General features: G+C 35.7%; 1 protein-coding gene across 2 annotated transcripts in view; it reads left to right on the top strand.

The window, feature by feature from the left end:
* LOC149080695 (uncharacterized) overlaps positions 1-21,944 on the top strand; it is an 82,944-nt gene that overhangs the window by 16,478 nt on the left and 44,522 nt on the right. For both annotated transcript variants that reach the window (XM_089239909.1, XM_089239910.1), the window contains exons 2-5: positions 3,758-3,898; positions 12,437-12,509; positions 13,766-13,874; positions 15,985-16,150. In XM_089239909.1, coding sequence (XP_089096035.1) covers positions 3,758-3,898; positions 12,437-12,509; positions 13,766-13,874; positions 15,985-16,150 — 489 coding nt within the window. The remainder of the gene's footprint in view (positions 1-3,757; positions 3,899-12,436; positions 12,510-13,765; positions 13,875-15,984; positions 16,151-21,944) is intronic.

The raw sequence follows: 21,944 nt of genomic DNA, 5'->3' as shown, positions 1-21,944 counted from the left end.
TTTGATTTTGCAGAAAAAGTCATATAAGGTGACATTACAGGATCACCGACATCTACAGGGTATCTGTATTTAATGGTGATCTTCAATCTCTGAGATTGATGATGTGAAAAACGAATTGTCGACAAAACCTACTGAAATTACTTCGACGATGATGTAAATTTCTCCCGAACCAGAACACAGGTATGGTTTATTGTAGACTCTTTCAAAAGCTGGTGCAATGGACAAGTTTTTGGTAAATTTTACCGATTGTAGCTAGAAGGGTGTTTGCGTAATTGACGATGAAAAATTTTGGGGACAATTCGATTTTGAACTTTACCAATCTTTCAGCGCTTGTAGCTCGCCAATAAATCAAGATATTTCGATGAAAATAATGTCATCTTATAGGATCTTTTTCGTTCTTTTCAAATATGTGCTTAGTTTATGTGTAGGTCTCTTAGAAACTTCACAAAGCAGGTTTTTTTTTTTTAGACTTGACACATATTTTTTCCACAATCGATTATCCACAATATATGTAGGCTATATGCAGACCCTAATAATTCCAAAGAGCAAAAATGTGTCGTATTGGATGGTCAGGTTCATATTGTGCCATTGGACAAGAGAGTCCCACACCCAGACACGATGATTTTTCCGTCGAAAACAGAGAAGCTGTTTTAACGACTGAATTGCCCGTATTGCACCTTATTACTTATGGCGGACACAAATCTGCGAGTTTTCTGGGTCATTTTACTGATGCGGCTTATAAACCGGAGTGTCGTCCCTAGTGCGGCCAGCGACGCTGCAGCTGACCATTATTCTGGCTCTTGAACAGTGAGAAGTTGGCCAACCCTGGTCTAAAACGAAAGTGTTAAGACGATGGAGATTGGAAATTTTGTTAATCTCAGAGGTTTGGTTTTAATAAAAAAAAACATCACCGATTAGCGAAATGACGTTTGTCTTGACTACGTGAGATGAGAGCTTAGAGCAAAGATTTCTAACGTAAAACCTTTCGTAGAGCCCTTGATTGTTAAGAGGGTGTTCCGCAGAATCTAAATAACTTTTCAATACTTCTCTAATATACAAGGTACCCCTCAAGTTCATTTCAAGAAAATTTACTCCTGGCGAAAATATTTTTTTTCAAAAAAACACAATCGTTTTTTAAAACGACTTATATGGGAACGTCGGACACCAAATCCGAGTTGAAAGGGCGAAAAAAACTTTATCGACCAAAAAAATGTGGTCAGGAGGTGCCAAAAATAGATCCGTATGCATGGCGCTGGTATGGGTGCTCAGGGGACTCGCCCCCCCCCCCCACAAAGTCGACAACAAGGAAAAAATTCAATATTTCGGTGAAAATTTTTAAATATCGAAAGAAAATACCCTTTATATGCTACATTAACCGATTTCTGTTAATTTAAATGCTTTCTGAGAGGTGCTTTTTGACTCAAAATTTCTCGGGAAGAAAATTCCTGTTCCCCCTCAAAAGGTCGATCCTGCTTACGTCCCTGCGCATGGGTAGAGATTTTGAGATGTGGGAGTGTCCCATAGAACACGGGTCATATGGTCACCCTCAATGATTTAGGGATAAAATGGAAAATAATATTTATGGCGTCTTACGGTCGTGGGTAGTTGGGACCAGCTACTCGTTCGAAAACTCAACATTAAAAAATTCCGGCAGATTTTAACATTAAGCAAAAGAATGATTTTAAGAAAAACAATAGCAGTGAAGTGTTTTTAATTCTTTCCATAGTTAAAATGTCCGCAGTCTCTGACAGGCCCCGAGAAAAAACAATTGAAATTACCGTTTTTCCTCGTTGTTTGGTCATCCAAATGGTCTGAATTTCAAAATGAAGAACAGCATCAGTATATAACAAACGATTTTTCTTTTATTTACAAACTCTCCGGGTTCCAGAATTTTTAAGGTTTCCGTGGCGTTTTTAAGGGATCTACGGAACACTAGTTCGAAATCCATGGCTTCAGAAAACAAAGATGTTTGCTAATGCCTCACTCCTTCCCCCTTCGCTATGCGAGTGTGTAATTTTAATTCGTTTGGTTTGAATTCGGTTGCTTTGCTCTCTTTCTTTTTCTAACCGTTGCTTTGTTTCCGCCTCACCATGTGTTCAGCCTTTAATAGTTTGAATAAAAAAAAATTCTGAATACTGCTAACTGTGAAATTAGAACACATTCCGAAAATCATTGTTTAAACAGAAAAACACTGTTGCCGGACGATTTTTTTTTTTTGGACGTTTCGATCATTCATCGACTTTTACCAGTCTTAGAGTAGTCACCTATCGTTCAAGTTAAGTCCTGATTGATCAAACGATTCCCAAAAAAATTGAGTGTAGCATCAAACCTTGTCAGTCAAACGGAACATAGCAGGGACGTTGAAAGTGCTTTATAACTTTGGGTGAACAGCTTTTAAATTATGTAGGATATTTTATTTCTGAACTACGGTGCTCTGGCCTATGGTACTTGCAGGTGCTCGGGTATCCAAAGTATTATAAGAATTAAATCCACACATGGGGTCTTTGCTTTTACGCAGTATAAATTTTCTCTAGAAGAGTCCGTGAAACATCCTGTCTCGCACAAAATGTATGACCCCTCCAGATTGATGGGGAGCATGAAGTGAATAAATTATATTCACAATGATATTGTGAATATATTCAACGAATGGAATCTTTAATTGGGTAATTGGTGTTTTGCTGAGAAATTTTTAATTTTTAATGTCCGTTGCTGATGGAGGCAATTAATCAACTGTTTAATGGAAGTCATACCGGTAGAATTTTTGTAACTTCTATCTCAAATTTCGTGTTTCTTTAGCAACAACAGTTACACTTCTTTACTACCGGGAGATTATGCGCGTAGATGCAAGCAGTATAGATGATTACACTCAAGAATGAATTACAACTGATGAACCATTTTTCATCTTTGTAACCATGATTTGAAAATGAAATTTAGTTTGCGTTTCTTCTTTTTTTTTTTTAGATTTTTCACTAAAAAATTAGGTTGAGAACAATGAAACAGAAAAACGTTCAGGCCGAAAGTATCGATGTATTTAAATATAAGAAATAAAAGAAAGAATCCAATCATTTAATGACCTAGTTTATTTCACAGATTTTACGCTGAAGTGATTTTGAAAGTTTGTCGCGACTATTTTATTTCAACGCATTTCCCATGTAACTAACAGTGTACCTTCCATAGAACCCCACCCTAAACGTGTAACCAACTTTGTCAAATGTTGGTGTAGCTATGCATCTTACAACCGCAACCATTTTGACAAAAGGAAAAAAAAACATTTTTTTTATCCAAGTATTTAATTTCTAGTTGACGTACTTTGGCCTACAACTGAGAACAATGTCTTTAAAAATTAACTCAATCATTTAATTTACCATCTTCAAACGGAATTAACTGTCATGATCAAAAACTCTTTTATTATTATTATTATTATTATTATGTAAAGACACACTTTGAAATAAAGGGGCGTTATTTGTAAATGGCACCTTGATCTTTGAGAATTACAACTTTTCTTTGCATTTTACTGTACTCGATAATACCATACACTCGGGTGGATTAATTAGATTATTATCTACAAATTGGAAGTGATTTTTAATGGAAACATAAAAATTCAATTCTAGATTTCCGCAAGTGGTCATTGATACACTAATATACTATATAACGCTACTGCATCAGAAGATTAACTTCAAATTTAATTCAATTTATGAAATGACATTTTTTTGCTTTCAGCGGGAAAGTTTAATTTAAATATTTCTTTTAAATTTAGGACAACTGAATAGCGAGACATACTATGGCACCAGGATCGGAAAATTTAGCACGCACTTCCACGATGTTAGTGGTGATGTTTACGCTGTGGATGAAAGAACTATATTTATTAAGAACTTCAACTATGATGGCAAAGGAATAGGTATGTTGAACTATTATCTGTTACAATTTACTTTGTATTTTTCGAGAAAGTTAAGAATTTAAATTACATTGGCGTGAATTAAACTATGGAAAGATATAACTTTTTTTTCCAATACCTTAGAATAGAACGCAACGTAAATCACAATAATGTCCCTCTAGTTCCTTTCTTTTTCTAACGATTCTGATCAGGAAAGTCACTTTTGCGATTTTGCACTTTAGTAAAAATACTGCAGCTTGTGTAAAAAGAAATAAAAAACAATGTTTTTTTGCGAAAAAAAAACTCATTAATTTTCATGTTCACCCATGTTGTAAATAACGCAACTGAAAGAAAAAAGTAGAAAGAACATTCTTTGAAACTGCAATATTACATTAATTTTCAATTTACACATCTTCCCCATAATAGCGTGAGTAATCAATTATGTTTTATTTCTTTATGAACTTGAACGTGCTTTTCATTGAAATTCTTTCATTTCTGAAGACAAGTCTTCGAAAGAAAGATGTATATGGTGTGTAATATGTTTCCTACAATTATGTCCGCATTTCAATCGCGGAGGACGTATAGATGTTATGATATATCTGCGCATATATATATTTTTGCAAGATCATTACGTACTGAATTTCATTTTACGCCAATATTAAACTTTCGATTGAATTATCTATGTGTCTCTATTTGTTTTTTTATGAAAATCGCGACAGTAAAGCATTTTTTAGATCATCGTAAATTCCTGCCAAGTGTATAGTGTTAAACTAGTTAAAAAAATATACATAACGATTAGGTAACTTTTGGATGAAAAAGTTTACAAATTTTATCACACCTAAATTTCAACTCATGTTTATGTTTAGAAAAAAAACAAAAGAAATGTGTCGATAATTTATGATTCAGCCTAAGGAATCGATGGAAAATTAGCAAAGATCATATACAACCAACCCAATGCAACCGATTCAATTCGAATCGTAGAAAGTTATGAGTCATCAAAGGAACCTTGAAATGAAACTTGGAGACGATGAAGCAAAGGGCCGGTGGCTGTGGGTCATAAAAAAAACTGCTAATGACGGCAAATACAAAATAATGAGTGATGATGCTCCAACCTGTTCATTGTATTAATCTGAAATGATTTATCGTTCGATGAGAGAGCCAAAATGAATTCCTTAATTGCAATTGAGATCTCCGCAATTCTATATTCGGTCTTGCCAATTTCTACATCCTGAATACCTGTAATAATATTAGCACTTTTCTCCACTGTATATGCAATATCTACTCTGAAAGATTTAACAAAAAACAAATTGACGTTGCTTTGTATATTTCATGTAAAAAAAAAATCTGAGAAGCATGAGTTTTACGAGTTTTTTCTGAAACCTTATTTTTTCTCTTTTTCCAAAAAAGTTGGGTAAAAATTAAATTGAGAAATTGAATTTTCTGGATGTTATGTCGAAACTGATATTTGGAAAGAAAAGTGACTTGTCTCCTCCGGGAATCGAATCCGGATCCCCTTGCATACCGTGCAAGTGCGCTAACCCATACACCAAAGACACAGTTTTCAATTTCTCATAACACGCATTAGTAGCGTGAAGCGCTGAGTGGAGTCATAGCAGCCTCCCTTAACTACAGCAATTTTCACCCCAGTTGTATTGGTTAGACACTTACCCGGTATGCAAGGGAACCCGGGTTCGATTCCCGGAGGAGGAAAATCACTTTTCTTTCCAAATATCAGTTTCGGCATAGCATCCAAAAAATTCAATTTCTCAGTATATTTCAGGCCGAAAAAATACCATCTCTTCATAGAAATTAAATTCTTTTCATATGTAATGATTTTAAGAATGAGATAATAGTTTTCCTCAGTAACGTATCATTGATCAAAACAAGGTTAATACACTTGAAAAAAGGTCAAAAGCTTATTGCCAACAGGAAATGAACAGTGACAAAGAATTTTAAAAATGCTTGAATAGTGAACGAAACTTTTAAGGCTTTTTGGCCGTGATCTACTTGTCTTTTCTGTTAACGAATTACCTCTTCTACACTTTTGGAGTCAATGACGGAGTCATGTTATCCCTGAACATATCGCTACAACAGCGAGTAAAACTTAAAAAAGAATGCGAGAAGACTACTACAGCCAAACATCCATACAGGCTACAATTACTCATCGGATGTCAACAGTGAAAGACTACATCAGTGTACAGTAATATATCGGTATAACGTCACCCTTGGGAACCGATTATAAATGACTTCAAAAGTCTGATGACTTAATAACGAGTACGCTCGTTTCGCTAATTATACTTACAGGACCTTTAAAAACTGATGTCATAAATTGAATGATGTTAAGACTTTACTTAAAAATGATTGCAATATAATTGCACCGAGGTCTGATTGTAATAATATTTGTTAAAAAAATCTGTAAAGAAAACTGTACAGTGCAGTGGTTATAGTTTGTTGCCAGACACAGGAGATGTTGATCACTATTCGATCATAAAACCACAACATGCTAACTTCGTTTTTGAGAATCAGTCTATATAACCTCTAAAACGTATCTAATTAATTCCTTAAGGACTTGGGAAAAAATGTTTTAAACTCTTTTTTAAAAAAACTGTTTAAAAAATTAGCAATTGTTTCAAAAAAAGAAGAAAGAAATTTGTGAAAGCAACGATGAATGAGAGCATGAGCTTAACGCGATGCAAATGGCCACTTCCTGAAGTCCTTGAAGTGAACGAGTTACTCACCCACATTCTTACTCATCAAAAAACTAAAATCTAGTTCAAACGCGCAATATTTCTCAACTCAATATGTTAGTCATTATTAGTAATAGTATATATATATATATATAATCTTATTTCTATGGGTATTCGTCTGAGCGTAAATGCTCCCATGAAGCGGCTTTTCATAATTACTTCTTGCGGTTTATCGAAAAAATGTTTGGTGAAAAAAAGGAGAGAATTTCTTCGACTTTTTTTTTGATACCAATCTGTTCTACTGTATGACGTTGTTAATAATTATTTCATCTGAAGATGCAATTATAAAAAAAACAATCGGTGAACTTTTTTCGATTTAGCTGCTACGGAAACCTAACGTTACACCATTGTCACAATCGACATCGTTCTTAAAATACACATCTAATTCTTATGATGTATTTAATTCGTTTTAGTTGATAATTATGCTATGCGCAGTGGCGGCTCGTGGTCGAATGTTCGGGGGGGGGGGGACCAAAACAAAATTTCGTTCTAAGATACCAGTAGTTAATTCCCACACAAATATGATTTTTTTTTTTATTTATTATTAATTTCTTTATTCTAACTAATTAGATAATTTTTGTATTGAAATTTTATTTTTAATATGTCTGTCCAAATAAAAAAAATTCACTCTCAACCTGGCAGTATAGAAGTAAGCAGTCATTACAGTATGCCTGACCACAATTGTTTTCACGAGATGCTGCATTTATGCAGAATGTCACAGTACCACGTTTAAAAGACTTCTAGAAAGGGTAGGGCGCACGAAAACGACTCGAGATGACATAGCAATTATACAGCAGCATACACAGAAAACACACCACGTAAGTGAATATGCATGTCAACAAATAACAGAGGTTCAAGAAGGTGTTCAAAGTGTCGTCCACGAGCTGTAAGGCGAGTCTCACATCCCCGGCGCATGAAATTCCGATCAGCATTCTGGAAGGTTCCTGGCATGTCTCGGACTTCCTTGCAATGCGTGCAGCTAGTTCATCAGTGCCGAGTAACACAATACCCTGGATGAAACATACACTGTGGATATAACATACACTGTGGATATAACATACGGTTTGTGTTTTACGACTTTTGTCTCATTCACTTCTATATGTTTTTACCCCAGTTATGACATACCTTGTTCAAGACATACACTGTGGATATATAAATTACCAAAAAAAATTGTCCCGACCAGAATGAACGTTTTCGTCACTGCCCAGCCCTCGAAGACTTTCTGGCGGCTTACAAATCATCAGAGGTGGTATGTGAAAGAGAAAGTGAGTTGTGTAGTGTATGTATGTGTAGAGAAGGACTGAAAAGAGCCAGGAGAGGATTTTGTTCACAAATCATTGCAAAATGAGTGATCATCCAGAGAAAACACAAAAACAACGCAGTCGAAGGAATTATAAGTCATAAAAAGAGAAAAAGTAGCGAAGGAAAAAAAATTGGCTTAACCCAGTGGTGGACAAACTTTTTTAGAAGCGGGACAAAAAACAAAAAGAAAAAATTTTGGTGGGCTGGACATATCGGCCATTTATTCATAATTGGAATTTTTATGCTTAGAAATGAAATGCTGGATGTGTGTTCTATACTTTGAAGACTGCCACGGTTTCATTGCAAATGAGACAGAGGGTGCAAGAGGTGTGGCGCACCCGGGCGGCAGGTTTTAAGGGGCGGCAGCGTAGACTTTAGTTAAGACCCGAAAATTTAACAATAAAAATTCACATGACATCACACTTTTGAGTCATACCTCGACAACGGACACTTTGAGAAAATAGACAGGACCTTTGACCGTTATACCAGAAACAAGAATGTAAGCTAACGGGGCGGCTCAAGACAAAAAATTTGTACCCGTGCAGGACATTTGTTGCACCTCCTGCTATTCCCCCCATAGCCCCTTACATCCTGCTTTAGGGCGCTTAAGCTGGAATCTCCCACGGGGCCCCTTCTACAGTTAATTTACAGTGTGAAAAATAAGAAAAATTATAAGGATTTTTAGTCTCAGGCCCCAAGCTGGAGCTCTGTCAGCTCTACCCTTGGGGTCCATGCCCCTCCCTCACAACTCATCCAAACAATTCCTAACAAAAAAATTTCGCCCTTTCATCTTGGATTTTGCACCCCTCCAGAGCAGACAAAAAACATTTTCTTTGATTTTTTTCGGCCAATGGAAATTTTTTTACCCATTCTTTTCGGATTTAGCAACCCTCTTGAGCGGCGCCCCGTGCGGCCGCAACTAGTCACATGGACAAGAGCCACCCCCATGCTCTATCACATGGGGCAAGTGTGCATTTTGGTTCCCTCACCTAGAATTTGTTCCAGAATAGTCAAATGAAAGCAAAAGAAAAATTCGGCTTCTCACGTTATCTGACATTAGTAAGAAGGGTAGAATAATTCAGGAATAAAAAGTAACAGAAAAATCTACTTCAAAAGTGGGACGTATGGTCACGCACATTTTACACGGTAAACAATGGTGTGTGGCTTTTTTCTGGAAAAAATCAGGTTTATCTCGGTTCCCCTTCACTGAAGCCCTTGTCAGCCTCCTGCCAGGGTCGTCATTAGGGGCGGCATATGAGGCTTCGCACTCGTGCTGCAGGTAAGCTCGAGCCGCCCCTGATGAGACACATTGGTTTATATCCTTTACGACAATGAAAAATAATAAATACCGGGTGGGCAAAAAGTCCGCGTAGAAACTTTAAAAATTCATAAAAACCGGAAAAATAACCGAAATAAAAAACGGTTTGCAGGGTTAGCACGCTAGGTCACGGGAATTTTTTTAAGACAGGAAAAAAAAATAACTCAAAAACAGCCGATTGGTGGCGCTAACGTACACCAAGTCAAAGAAAATATATTTTTTATTTCCAAATGATATGCAAAACTTACAAACTTGCATGGAAGCTGCTTTCCATGATCGTAGTGCCGAGGATTACGTAAACATAGACGACAATGTACAAAGTGAACCTGACACGTCAAATATAGACACTCTGATTGCAAATTTTAGAGAAAGTCAAAAAGAAGAGGATGAAGATGAGATAAATGTCGTCATTTTCAGAAGAAAAAACAGTATAGGGCGAAGTTTCATACAGGTGCTGTCAAAAAACCTTGGAAAAACTGCACAAATTTTGCTTTATAGCATAATGATAACTGTTTACTGAAAGTCAGGAAGCAAAGGGTGTGAACTGCATACAGAAAACTCTGTTATTAACTACTGGAAAAAATAAAAATGTATTTACAATAGTTCCTAACTTTTTACTCACTATTTGGCGATGCGAATAGTTAATGTGTATATAGTGTAATGTTGAAGTAAATAAAGTATGTATGTATTTTTAATAAATAACGTATCATATCAAGTGATATATATTTAATAACTAATTAGAGTACTTACTAACAATTACTTTATTTATTCTTAAATTATTTACTTTATTTTCATATAGTTTATTTTTATTTTATTTCAATTTTTTCGAGATTGTTACTTAATTTTACTCGTTATGTCAACTGAACCTCTATTAAGCGGAAACCTGTGTTCAACGGAAAAAAATCTCGGTCTCTTGCGATTCCGTTGAAGACAGGTTTTATTCTGTATCAGTTTTGAGATATTAAATTAACATTCAGATAACTTAGGGCATCAAACTGATAGATCGAAATTTTCTTGGGGTGTGCCTTCGCGCCTTTATTACGAGTCGCCCCTGGCTATGTGTAATAATTAGTTCTCTCTCTTGTAATAATCATTTAGAAATCAAAAATAACAGCCGGAAGCTGTATAAACTTTAAAATGAATAAATATAGTTTCGCAAAGAGTTCAATCGATGAGTATGAATGTATGAAACCAGAATAATTACCAGACGTTGGAAGAAAAAAAACCAGAAGCTTCAGATAAAGACTAGTTCACTTTTTCACACGTCATCTTGCCATACAAGTTTAACGATAGAATTCATAGTTTACATTAACAACTAATGATATCTTACTAATTAAAGTTCCGTGTTTAGATTGAAAATTATTCAACATATCACATAAACTAAAGTAATAACGCCTTTGCATGTGCTATAGGTATTATTAAATACAATCTTGTACAAATGAAGTTTTCGTATTATCTTCAGGCATTTCGGAAAGAAGTATCGAAAACACACGAGGTATGTTTTTTGTAGAACATCTTATATATATAGAGATATCAAATCAGACAAGTTAATGGTACCACGGTAAACACGCAAGATTTGACTTCCGTCATATTGTCGGTGATTGTTGGATTCGGTGGCGCCAGGTGATCGCGTGAATAAGATGGATCAAGCAAAAGAAAACAAGTCTGACTTGATACCGCTCCTATTGAGGTGATATCATGTGTATTCGAATTTTTCTTATCCCTGTAACACCTCGGTACTAACCAATGGTAAACAAGAAATACATTGCTTACATTTGCTTTTACCACTATTATTTTTTCAGGTCAATCGTATCTAATGAAAATTAAAGAAATAAGATATCGTCTCTTTGTGTGGTTATACGTACACTTACAAGCATACTTATTCTGCCAAATTAAGATTGCCGTAGGAACTTAGTTTTCGTTATTAGATTCCGGTTTTTTTTTTTGGTTTTTTTTTGAAGATCCGGGAACTATAATCCTTAAAACACACACACACAACCCATCATCCACAATCTCAACTACACTAACGCTGTGCCGAAATTTTTTCTCTTTAAGATTTCGAACAGTTAAAAGGTCAAGCCAATCAGCGTGCATTCTTGCGTTATGGTAACATTTTTACTATCACAGTTACAATAACCTAATATGGTGCAGCTTATTCTAACCTAGGGTCTTAGGGTCACTAAATATGTAATTTCTAAAAACAATATCTTTCATACTGTATCGAATGAACAGATAGAACAATGATGAACAGAACAACTAGGATCACCGATTTGTGAATTCTCATTGACGAGCCGCTTGGATTTTCTGAACATTGTTCAGCGGTAGCCAAAAAAGCGAATCGAATGATCGGCTTCATTCCTAAGAAGGTCTTTTCGCCCCCGTTCTCCTAAAATCATTCTTCCGCTTTCCGAGGCTTAGTTCGCCCTGGACTGGAGTATACCGTAAGGTTTTGAGAACCATACCTACAGAGAGACATAGACTTGGTTGGGCAGGGTGCAGAGAAGAGCTAAGCGAGCTCTTGTTCGCACACAAGGATTGAGCTATAAAGAAAAACTTGATTTCTTGAATATGCTTACATTGGAGGAACGCGGGTGTCAGGGATGACATCTGCAAATCAAAGTGATTAAAATTTTCAACGGGATGGATAGGATGGACCACACATGAATTATTAATACACCGTCAATCTACTGCTTCAACAAAGGGGCACCAGTATCGATTAGTAAGGGACAATTCCAGATTGTGATGTTGCAAAGATTTTTTTCTCTAATATGGTTGTCAATGAATGAAATAGCTTACCTCCGAGGATCGTGAATTCTAGCACAATTGGCACGTCTAAAAAGAAGTACGACAAACATCGTGGGATAATTCGAGAAGCTAGATTAAGACATACTTAAATTAAGACGACCATTGGGTATTTCGATTGTATTTCACATCCATATTTTTTATGGGCATCTTTTTCCAGACACCTCGTTGAGCAATTTACCTGTTGTGGCCTTTATGTTTGTATTTGAAACTTTCGGTTTCATTTTTCCAGCAAGTATCAATTGTAGAGTAATGTGAAAGAGACGATAAATCCATTTTGATTATATTTCGTTGTGTGGTCTTCTATTGAACCCACACTTTTATTTAATTTTGTTAATGGTTGATTTCATCATTGTTCATAATGTGATTTTGTTTGGTCCTCTTTCTTTTCAGACACCTTCTTCTGGGCAGGAAAATCAGTGAGACCTGATCCATCTGGTTTCGCTATCACAGATGAAAATGGATCGTAAGTGCCTACATACGCTATGATTTTATTTCTATTTTATATTATAAATAATTATATGTATGCATAAAGAATTTTCCGTTGATGTATGTATTACCACAATTTAGTGATTAAAGAATGAATTTACATTATACAAGAAACACACACAGCACCGAGGTTCATTCGTTAAATAATTAAAATATTCATTCGGTCACGATATTTGTGTGCGATGATGAAATTTTGATAAAATTTTGACTGTTTCGAGGTATAACAAAAAATGATTTCCCACCTCCAAAAAATTCAGTTGGTTTGAATCAATAAAATTTCTATCATTTCTCAAAATGTATAAAAATATGCACATATGAGTTCCTGGATATTCATTATGAGAGGTAAGTTTTCTGTTTTTTTTACTGCCATGTTCATATCACCTTTATACACTATGACCTTCTGATGGTGAGTAAAAGTTTATTTTTTTATAGACCGACAAGAGAGCGGAATTTCATTCATAGACGCAAATCCAGCTTTGCTACGAGTCATATGAAAAATATATGTATGGTGTGCATAAAAATATCGCATATTTTTGTTCGAATGAATAAAAAATGAAAAAAAAACCGCAATTACTAATGCACAAAACAATTATAGATAAAACATCAATAACCCTGAAACTGTTTCGGTTTTTCCAATTGAAAAGGTTAAATTTTTTCACTTTAGCATAGGAAAAAAAGTCTTATTAGGCATGGGTTTGGACAAATCCATGCTTCAAATCCTATGGAATGTCTCATCGCAATAAACGTATATTGAAAAAAGTTTACAAGGCCCAATCGTCAAACTTTACCCAAAGATTGGTGATGCTTTTTAGATGGAATTCAATACTTGAATAAAATAACTGAACAAAAATCTAAAATTTTTAAACACTTTGTAGTTCAGAAGTTTTTTGGTCTTCGTTGGAACTTGTATATTTTTTACTTTATAGCGCCCTCCTCTTGCAATCGCGATTACAAGGCCCCTGGATGCTAACTTTTGCATGTTTTGAATGGCTTATGAGGTTTGCTAAGAAGCCGAATTCGTTTGGGCCTTCCTATAATCGTAAAGGACCGTTATACCAATGAAGAATCGTTTCTTCCAGATGTCGATTCCACCTCGACAGAGGACCACAAAGTGTTGAATCATATTATTTGGTTTCATTCTTTTAACGAAAAATGATAAAAGCTAAAAAAGCTTATAATAGTAGAGAAAAAAATTGTTATTGTATTTTTAATTTTTTTCGTTCTTTTTTTCAGGCTAGAAAACTTACAGTCTTATTCCAATAGGGATATAGTCCTCCGACTTCCACAAGGGAAACGACTGACTGATATGCGTTGGTTATCTGTATGGAGTAAGCGCTTTCGAGTACGTTGATAATACGATTAAAAAAAATCCTTCTCTAATTATCTTTTATTTATGCAAAATTGATGTTTGCTCCTGAAAAATTTTACCTTCAATATGTGCACATAACAGAAAAAAAAACAATGGTCTACATTTTTTATATTTTAAGGCACTTGATAATATAATTAAGGTGGATTTTTTTTTCCTCAAGGGTGCACAGATATGGTTAAATCCAAAAATTTCTATCTTTGAGTAATTAAAAATATTCTTCCGGAAGTTTATTCTTATTATTTGTGTTGATACTAATGTCATAAACTTTTTTAATGAAGTTGGAGATAATCACTTTTAATATAATCCTAATGTTTAAAAACATTTCTTGCTCTTTTTCCTATTTGATGGGTAGGCCTCAATGAAATAAGATAAACTTCTATTTGATAATTTCCAATATATAATGATAATTTCCATTTCATTCATCTTATTCCGTCTCGATGAAACTCGAAGTTAGCGCGCAGAGCCGCCCGTAGAGATGTGCGGCACGTGCGGTTGCATCAGGCACAGCGCGTTCAGGGGGTTCGTCACTCATGATAATACGGAATATATCCTCGTAAAAATTATGAAAATATTTTATTTTGTTTAGTGAAACAAGGTGTTTGCATTTCAATTAATAAAATGTTTATGAATATTCTGGATAAGAAAAAATTATCCATCCCGCGAAGGGCCTCCTTCCCAATAATTATTTTGACACTTCGCATGAACACTTCGAAAGGTGCGGGAACATTCCGCATCGTCTTGAAAGGCTCTGTGTATATACCAATTGTTCAAACTTCTTCCGGAGGCGCAAATTGAGACGCTTCTAGCGTTCGCGACTTGGCGTAAGACAGCACGCTCTTTTGCATCCAACGAAAATCAGAACAGTGCAAATTGAGGCACTCCGCTACGCTTCGCTGATTCGCGTGCGCGCGCGCACTCGTGACGCTGCTGTCCAGCCTCAGATTTTCGTATCCCACGTGCGCGATTGTTCATATTTTGTGACAGCTGGTTTTTTTTTTTGTTTTTTTTTCAAAAATAAACAGTCATGAGATGGAGTTCACATTCTCTCGTTTGAAATATTGTTTAATATCAACATTATTAACATGAATGCAGTATTATCAACTATTTCTTTCATTAGTTTTGAAATTATTTTCATTAATTTTGAAATTATTTTCATTAATTTTGAAATTATTTTCATTAATTTTGAAATTATTTTCATTAATTTTGAAATTATTTTCATTAATTTTGAAATTATTTTCATTAATTTTGAAATTATTTTCATTAATTTTGAAATTATTTTCAAAAATTCTGAAATTTTTCCATTTTCATTTTTGCAATTTTTATTAAACTTTGGAATTGTTCTTTCATTAGTTTTAACTTCTCTCAGTTCTAAATCTTCATTCATTATGCGGTTATTTTTTAATGATTCCTGAATAGTTTTTCGTTAATTTAAGAATTTTCATTGATTCTAAATTTTTATTAATTGTTTCTAAATTTTTATTAATTGTGTGATTGTTTCTAAATTTTGAATTGTTATCTTTCTTGAATTTTCATTAATTGTGATAATTCATAAATCGGGGAATTATTTTTCATTAAATCCGAATTTTCATTAATTTTGGAATTATTCATTGATTTCAAAAATTGCATCAATCCTGATTTCCATTATTATTTCTTTACGTATTTATATTTTTGTATAAATATTTTTCAGCATTCCCGTACTTCCTATTTTAATTAATGTTATGCCTATTTTTAATGCCGACTTCTCCCCCTTCAATATATAATATCTAGGCTCAAAGAGGGAGCCTCCAAAACATCTAAGGTCGCGGGCCCCCGAAATCATTTCCTTCGAAAAAGCTCGTTCACTCCGGAGGCTGTGTCCAGAGTAAACGAATTAAATGCGTTCCAATATGCGCATCCCCTCGCTACGCGTGGGCGTGTTGACGTCATCGCACTCGAGCCTGCTCTCGCATGCGTGGTACGCGGCTTTCCTTATTCGTGGTTCACTAACGATACGGATGATTGTATGTTTATGTCCAAATATAATTAAAAATATTCAATATGTAACACTTGAAATGTGATTGATTTTAATCGTTATTCTTTTAAGGCTAATTTTGGGAGCTTAATTTTTCCGAAATCGATACAACCACCTCGACCAGCAGTTATTGGACAGCTGCAAAACACGAAACATGGTGTTTCTTCTGGTGATATAATGATACTTGACACGCAAACTTTTCTGATTCAAGATTTTAGTTACGACGGATCAAGAGAAGGTAAAAATGCTCAAAAAATACATCAATGCTGACTAAAAAACGTACATTTATGTAAATATAGATCATATATTATTTTGAGAGTCTGAAGACAATTTTCAAACAGAAATTCGGCACACCCGCCTACAACTACCAATAAACTGAGAAACTTCCAACCAACTGGTGTATGTCAGAATGTGTCGTGTACGAGGTCTGTACCAAACGTGGAGTTTGTTTTGAGAAAGTACACCCGCAAGGGAATTCTAGCCTGATTTAAACTATTAGCTTGTGTATAAAATAATTGTGATGAGACAACTCCTGAGGCAACTAGAAAACCAACAGTCAGTGCATCGCAATTAAGGAAGGTCGGGCCGCATATTTCGCAAATGCACCGCTATTCCGATTACACGATTTTTTTCGTAATTTTTTCCACATAGCCAATCACGTTGCTTCAGCCTCTACGATAATTCGCGTAACTCTTCGATATTTTCAAATTCGTGTCTGATCACCGAACAGCGGTGCAAAACAAGGTAGATATTTCCACCGCTGTTCCGCGAGACATTTCAAATGTGCAATCGCACTATTTTCAATGCAATATAAACCATTTTTTAAACCAACAAATTTAAACACTGGCACCACAAACTGAAATATTCAAACAGCTAAAGGCGGATCACGATTTCAAATTTCTGAAAATGTGATAGAAAAACTTTGCAAATTTTAATAAAACATTTCTCCAGTTTATCAATGCATTTTTCGATAGCAAATCGACTAAAAATAAACAGATAAATTATAGTATGAAAAAATATATCGTGTATGTTAATAACCATAAAAAACTCCACTTTTGACAACTGTCTAATCAGCAAATTTCCCGTTCACCGTAAGCCGCTGTGACCTATCTTGTAACCATACATGATTCTATCCACTTCAACAAGTTGTCCCCAATTTCAATATCATGTAAACGCTTCACACAAAGGAATTTACTGTGTACCATGTTGCATCCGATGGAACACCTTCTGGAAATCAAGATAAACAACGTCGACGTTTTTGCCTTTTCCCAAAGCCTTAGTCATGTGATCATAGGAACAAAGGAGGTTGGTTACACAGGACTTTCTCTTCCTGAGCGGATGGTGGTTTTCCGACAGTACATTATTCTCGTCTATCCACTTCACCAATTGCTTTTTGATAACAATTCCCAAAATTTTTCAAACACAGCTTGTGAAATTCACTGAACGACACGGTTTCTCTACGGCCCTTTATAAATACCGGAACCACATTAGGAAGCTTCCAATCCCCTGGGTCGATACCCTCAGCAACACTACTCCTGAAAATCTGGGTAACTGGCTTCTTTAGCACATTTCCTAAGGATCCTATGAAAAATATCACCTAGTCCTGATGCTTTGCTTGTATTTATATTTTTTAGAATTTTTACGACTTTCACTTGAATTTCGTTGAGGACTTTATCACCCCATGATACACCCGTACTTTGGATATCGCCTTCACTGTTATAGACTGACGCGAATAAGTCATTGAAAGCACTGCACATGCCTACATTGCTCTCTATCCTAGACCTTCCTATCAAGAGGAGGACCAACTGTCACCTTACATTCATTATTGACGTACCTGAAAAACGATTTTTGGGTCAGATTGAATTTATCTGCCTACCTAGATTCAGCTATATTTTTACTATCCCTTATTACTTTCTTCAACGCCCTTTTTTTACAGTAAAAGATGACAAGTCACCTCTTTCCCTTTTGTGTACTCTGAATGCCCCTCTCTTTTTACGATAAAGATTACGCACGTTATTCGTGAACTAGAGGGGGTTATGATCAAAGCGTTGTTACGATAAACAAACTTGCTTTTTTGCAAACAAAAGATATGACATCATGCAAAACATAGGAGAATTTTGTTCTGAATTCTTCCCACTGACTTACCACACCCAGTGATTCCAACCGGTCTTTAAAACCTTTACCTCAAAAGTTGAAAGTTGATTCTTCGAAAACAAAGAACCATTCTTTTGCTGCTAGGTTTATCCGCAAAGAAGCTACAAACAAAGCTAACAACCCGATGATCACTAGAAGAAAAGTAGTCTTCAAAAAGTCTCCAACCGAAAAAAAACAAGATTCTCGGAACTAGTGAAACTCACAAAAATTATCGAGCACCAAGTTAAGAAAATCTCTCTCAAATTGATCTTTTACCAGTAGGTTCTCTCAATCGGTATTTGGATAATTAAAATTCCGTAATATTGCTACCCTATTATGCAATATCAAAGTTTGCAATTGAAAAAAAAAGAGATATAAGATCTTTATCGTATTTTTCATATTGGAGAAGACTCACAAAAAAGAATTGTCACCATTGTTGAAAAATAATCTAATCCAAACCAAAATTATCCAAATTAACGGTTACGTGCTCTGTGCGACCGTGCTCTGAGCGACCAAGGAAAAATCGTGCTCTGTGTGACCAAATCATTTTCTATTGTTCACTTCCACAACAAGAGGCCATCTCTTATGTCGTGGCATTATAATTGATTGCTTTTTTATCTCTGTAATCTATCTAGTATAGAGATTATGTAACATTTAGTTTTGTGTGTGTGTGTGTGTGTGTGATGGAGAGAGAGAGAAGCAAAAAATCTTTTTTTCTCGTTTTTTCAAAATCGTTTTTATATTTTTATACCGTTAAAATCACATAAACTAAATTAGGCCGATGATCTAAATTAGGCCTGTTCAAAATTCGAATTTGCAAATAAGTCGAATTGTTTGAAAATTCGAATTTTGAATCAGCCTAATTTGATTCATCGAGACGAAAACTTGGACATCCAATTGATAATAAGTAAACGAACAGGGATTTTTCAAAAAGGGAGCTGCTGCATTTTACGGTGCTATGAGGCACACACACACACACATCTTGAGATTTTAACATTATACAGTAAGACTTCACTAACGTTGACCATTTTTAACGTCACCCCACCTATAACGTCAGTTTTTTAGGTTCCAGTAGCATAATTGGTAAAAAGTTTTATTTGTTATAAGTTACCCCCGCTGATCAAGTCATTTTTATTTGGTCCAGGGGGTGACGTTATACCGAAGTCTGGCTGTAATATTAATTAAGACATTAGTTTCCAATTATGTGTCGCGCGGCACGTTAGGGTACTAAGAGATCGGAAAGGGTTGCCGCCAACTTCATACGATATTCTTTTCATAACTTCGAATTTTCTCGCACCAAAAAGTTCCTGTATAGAACACAATATTTAAAGCTATCGCATCGTTTGACAAGCTGTACTCGCAAAGGACTCCAAAGACAGCCGTGGTAGTATTCTTTTTTTCTTTCAAAGCGAGCACAACTCAGGTCTATCGCTATCTATGAGCAATATACTACCTAGTGAGTTGTGCCGGAAGTGTAAGTGTGCGTACCTAACTAGTCGTATCTAGTGTTGTGCCTGATTTTTCAGTGCTGCCATCTATATTTCAGAAGTGAAGTGTAATGATTGTATTATATTTGTAGGTCTGTTTGCTCTCTGTGGCGGGACGTTTTAAAGGGGCGATCGGCTCGCATTCCCGCCTTGCAGTTGGGAACCACAGTAAACCAACTTCAGCCGACCACCACTGTGGTGACGGTGGGGTTCGAACCCGGGACCTCACGATGAGAGTTCGTCACTATGACCACTCGACCACCACAGCGGCTGTGGTAGTATCCAAACTTGATGAAAATGAGTAGAAAAGTAGGTCGAAAATGTATTCTCAAGTTCTACCTATAGCCTGCCTGCATATAGCTATTCCAGTCGTCCGCTATTCCATACCCCTATTCCAGTCGCCTTAGTTCTACCTATATTGGTGATATGGGGGGAAGTTTTAATTCACACAAAGGCCCTCCTCACGTGGGGAAACTGAAGTCCGGCAATTGGTAAGAGAAACCGTTTCCAGAAGACGAACACGTATATCGCTACAGAAACCCTCACACGAGGAAATTGGCGACGAAATATCTAACGCAACTAAGTCACTTGGTGACTGGCATGCTAGTCGCCACCAACTTTTGTTGCGGAAATCCCCTCTAGCATTCTTTCATATTTTCGTTATTTGAATTTTAACCATGGATGACCCAGCGTTGAATTTAAAATTAGTTTCGGAAATTCAAAAGCAATCCAGAGTAAATAATTATCAGTTGAAAGGATATTAAAAAAAAGATCACAGAAAAAGCATTTAATGAAATTTCGACAGAATTTCAGCTCACAGGTAAATACACTATTTCACTATTTAAATTGGTATTATTTTGAAATTATAATGAAATCAGGGGCGTCGGAAGTGTTTCGAAACTGTGGGTGCTCATCTTAGGTTTCATATCGGAAATTTTAATTTCTGAATCAATTTTGGGGTGCTCGGATCCATGCCACAAATTACCGTGGGTGCTTGAGCACCCGCGGCTCCGACGCCACTGAATGAAATGGTAAACTAGGCCCGACATCTCAATTTTTTCCGGGGGGAGGGGGCAAAGAACATATACTCACTGTATGTATATATATATATACCATTTCTAGTGTATTTTTCAAAGCCGGGGGACAATGCCCCCCCCCCTGATCCCCCAAATGACGGGTCTGTGGTAAACACGTGAGCCCACCCGGGCACGGCCCCCCGGAGGGTTTCAGAAGAAGATGTGGGGCGTCACGAAAATTACATCTGGTAAAAAATTTCAGGAGTGACCTGGTGAGTAGGGCCTCAGAAAAAAACACATAGCTCGGGGGCCCACCATACTTTTAAGACGGCCCTGGGTAAGCACCCATAGGAATTTTCAAATTACGGTCTACTTTCGCAACGTGTACCTAAACAAGTACATGTTCTATAGGGATGTTCCCTGATTTTCCCCCTTGCTTGGAATGTCTGTAATTTATGTCACGTACACGCACATCTGTGTGTGGGAGTATTCGGGGAAAATTATTCCCTGAAACATAAACAACAATTCATGTTGTTTGTCTCTAGTTTTGCCTACAATTTATTTTTTGCCTCTCGGAACCGTAGCTTTCGCTGTTTCATCTCATGAAACTAGTACTCAAAATTCTACGTGACAATATTTTAACTAATAAACAATAAAAATATAATAATAAATCCAACATATATACGTACTCGGAGACATATTCATTGAGGAAAAACAGACATTTTATTGAGAATTTTTTTTTACATTGAAATCAGTCAAAACAAATGAAATTATACTAAACAATAGTATAATTTTACCATTTTATTGTCATTTCAAAATGATATCAATTTAAATAAAAAAATTGTGTATTTACCTGTGAACTGAAATTCTGTAGCAAAGTCACATATAATAGAAATTATTTTACTTATTTCTGTGTTACGATTTTTATTTTTGATAAATTTCGATTTTTCCTATCCCGGTTAACAAGATAGTACCGGAAGATAAGAAGAACTATAGACTGTGCTGTTTTTACTCATTTTCCCGCGCTTTGAATATTTTTTTAGTAGCGCCGTGTGAGGGAGAACGGGCAACTCGACTCGTTCAAGACAACTTAACTCTCAAGTTGAGTCAACTTGAGCTCGATTTTAGTTCCCCGTGTGAGGAGGGCCAAAGGAAGAAAGGAAACCTATTTTATTTATATAGTAATTTCTGGCCTATTGATATAGTTCCGGATGATATTTGGATTATATATATCGTATATCGCGGATTATACGTTAAGAAAACATTTAAATTTTTTGGTGTGTATATACACCTCTCTAGATCACCTGCAGCTTTTTTTCCGAGAGATTAAAATATAAAAATAGACATTTTTAAAACTAGTTATTCTAAAGGTAGCACATGGTGTATGAATAAGTAG

The sequence above is a fragment of the Pholcus phalangioides genome, unplaced genomic scaffold (assembly GCF_987345545.1).
Source record: "Pholcus phalangioides strain wild (caught in Gottingen) unplaced genomic scaffold, Ppha-v1.0 ptg000011l_1, whole genome shotgun sequence".
Classification (NCBI taxonomy): domain Eukaryota; kingdom Metazoa; phylum Arthropoda; class Arachnida; order Araneae; family Pholcidae; genus Pholcus; species Pholcus phalangioides.
This window is presented reverse-complemented; position numbering and strand designations above follow the sequence as displayed.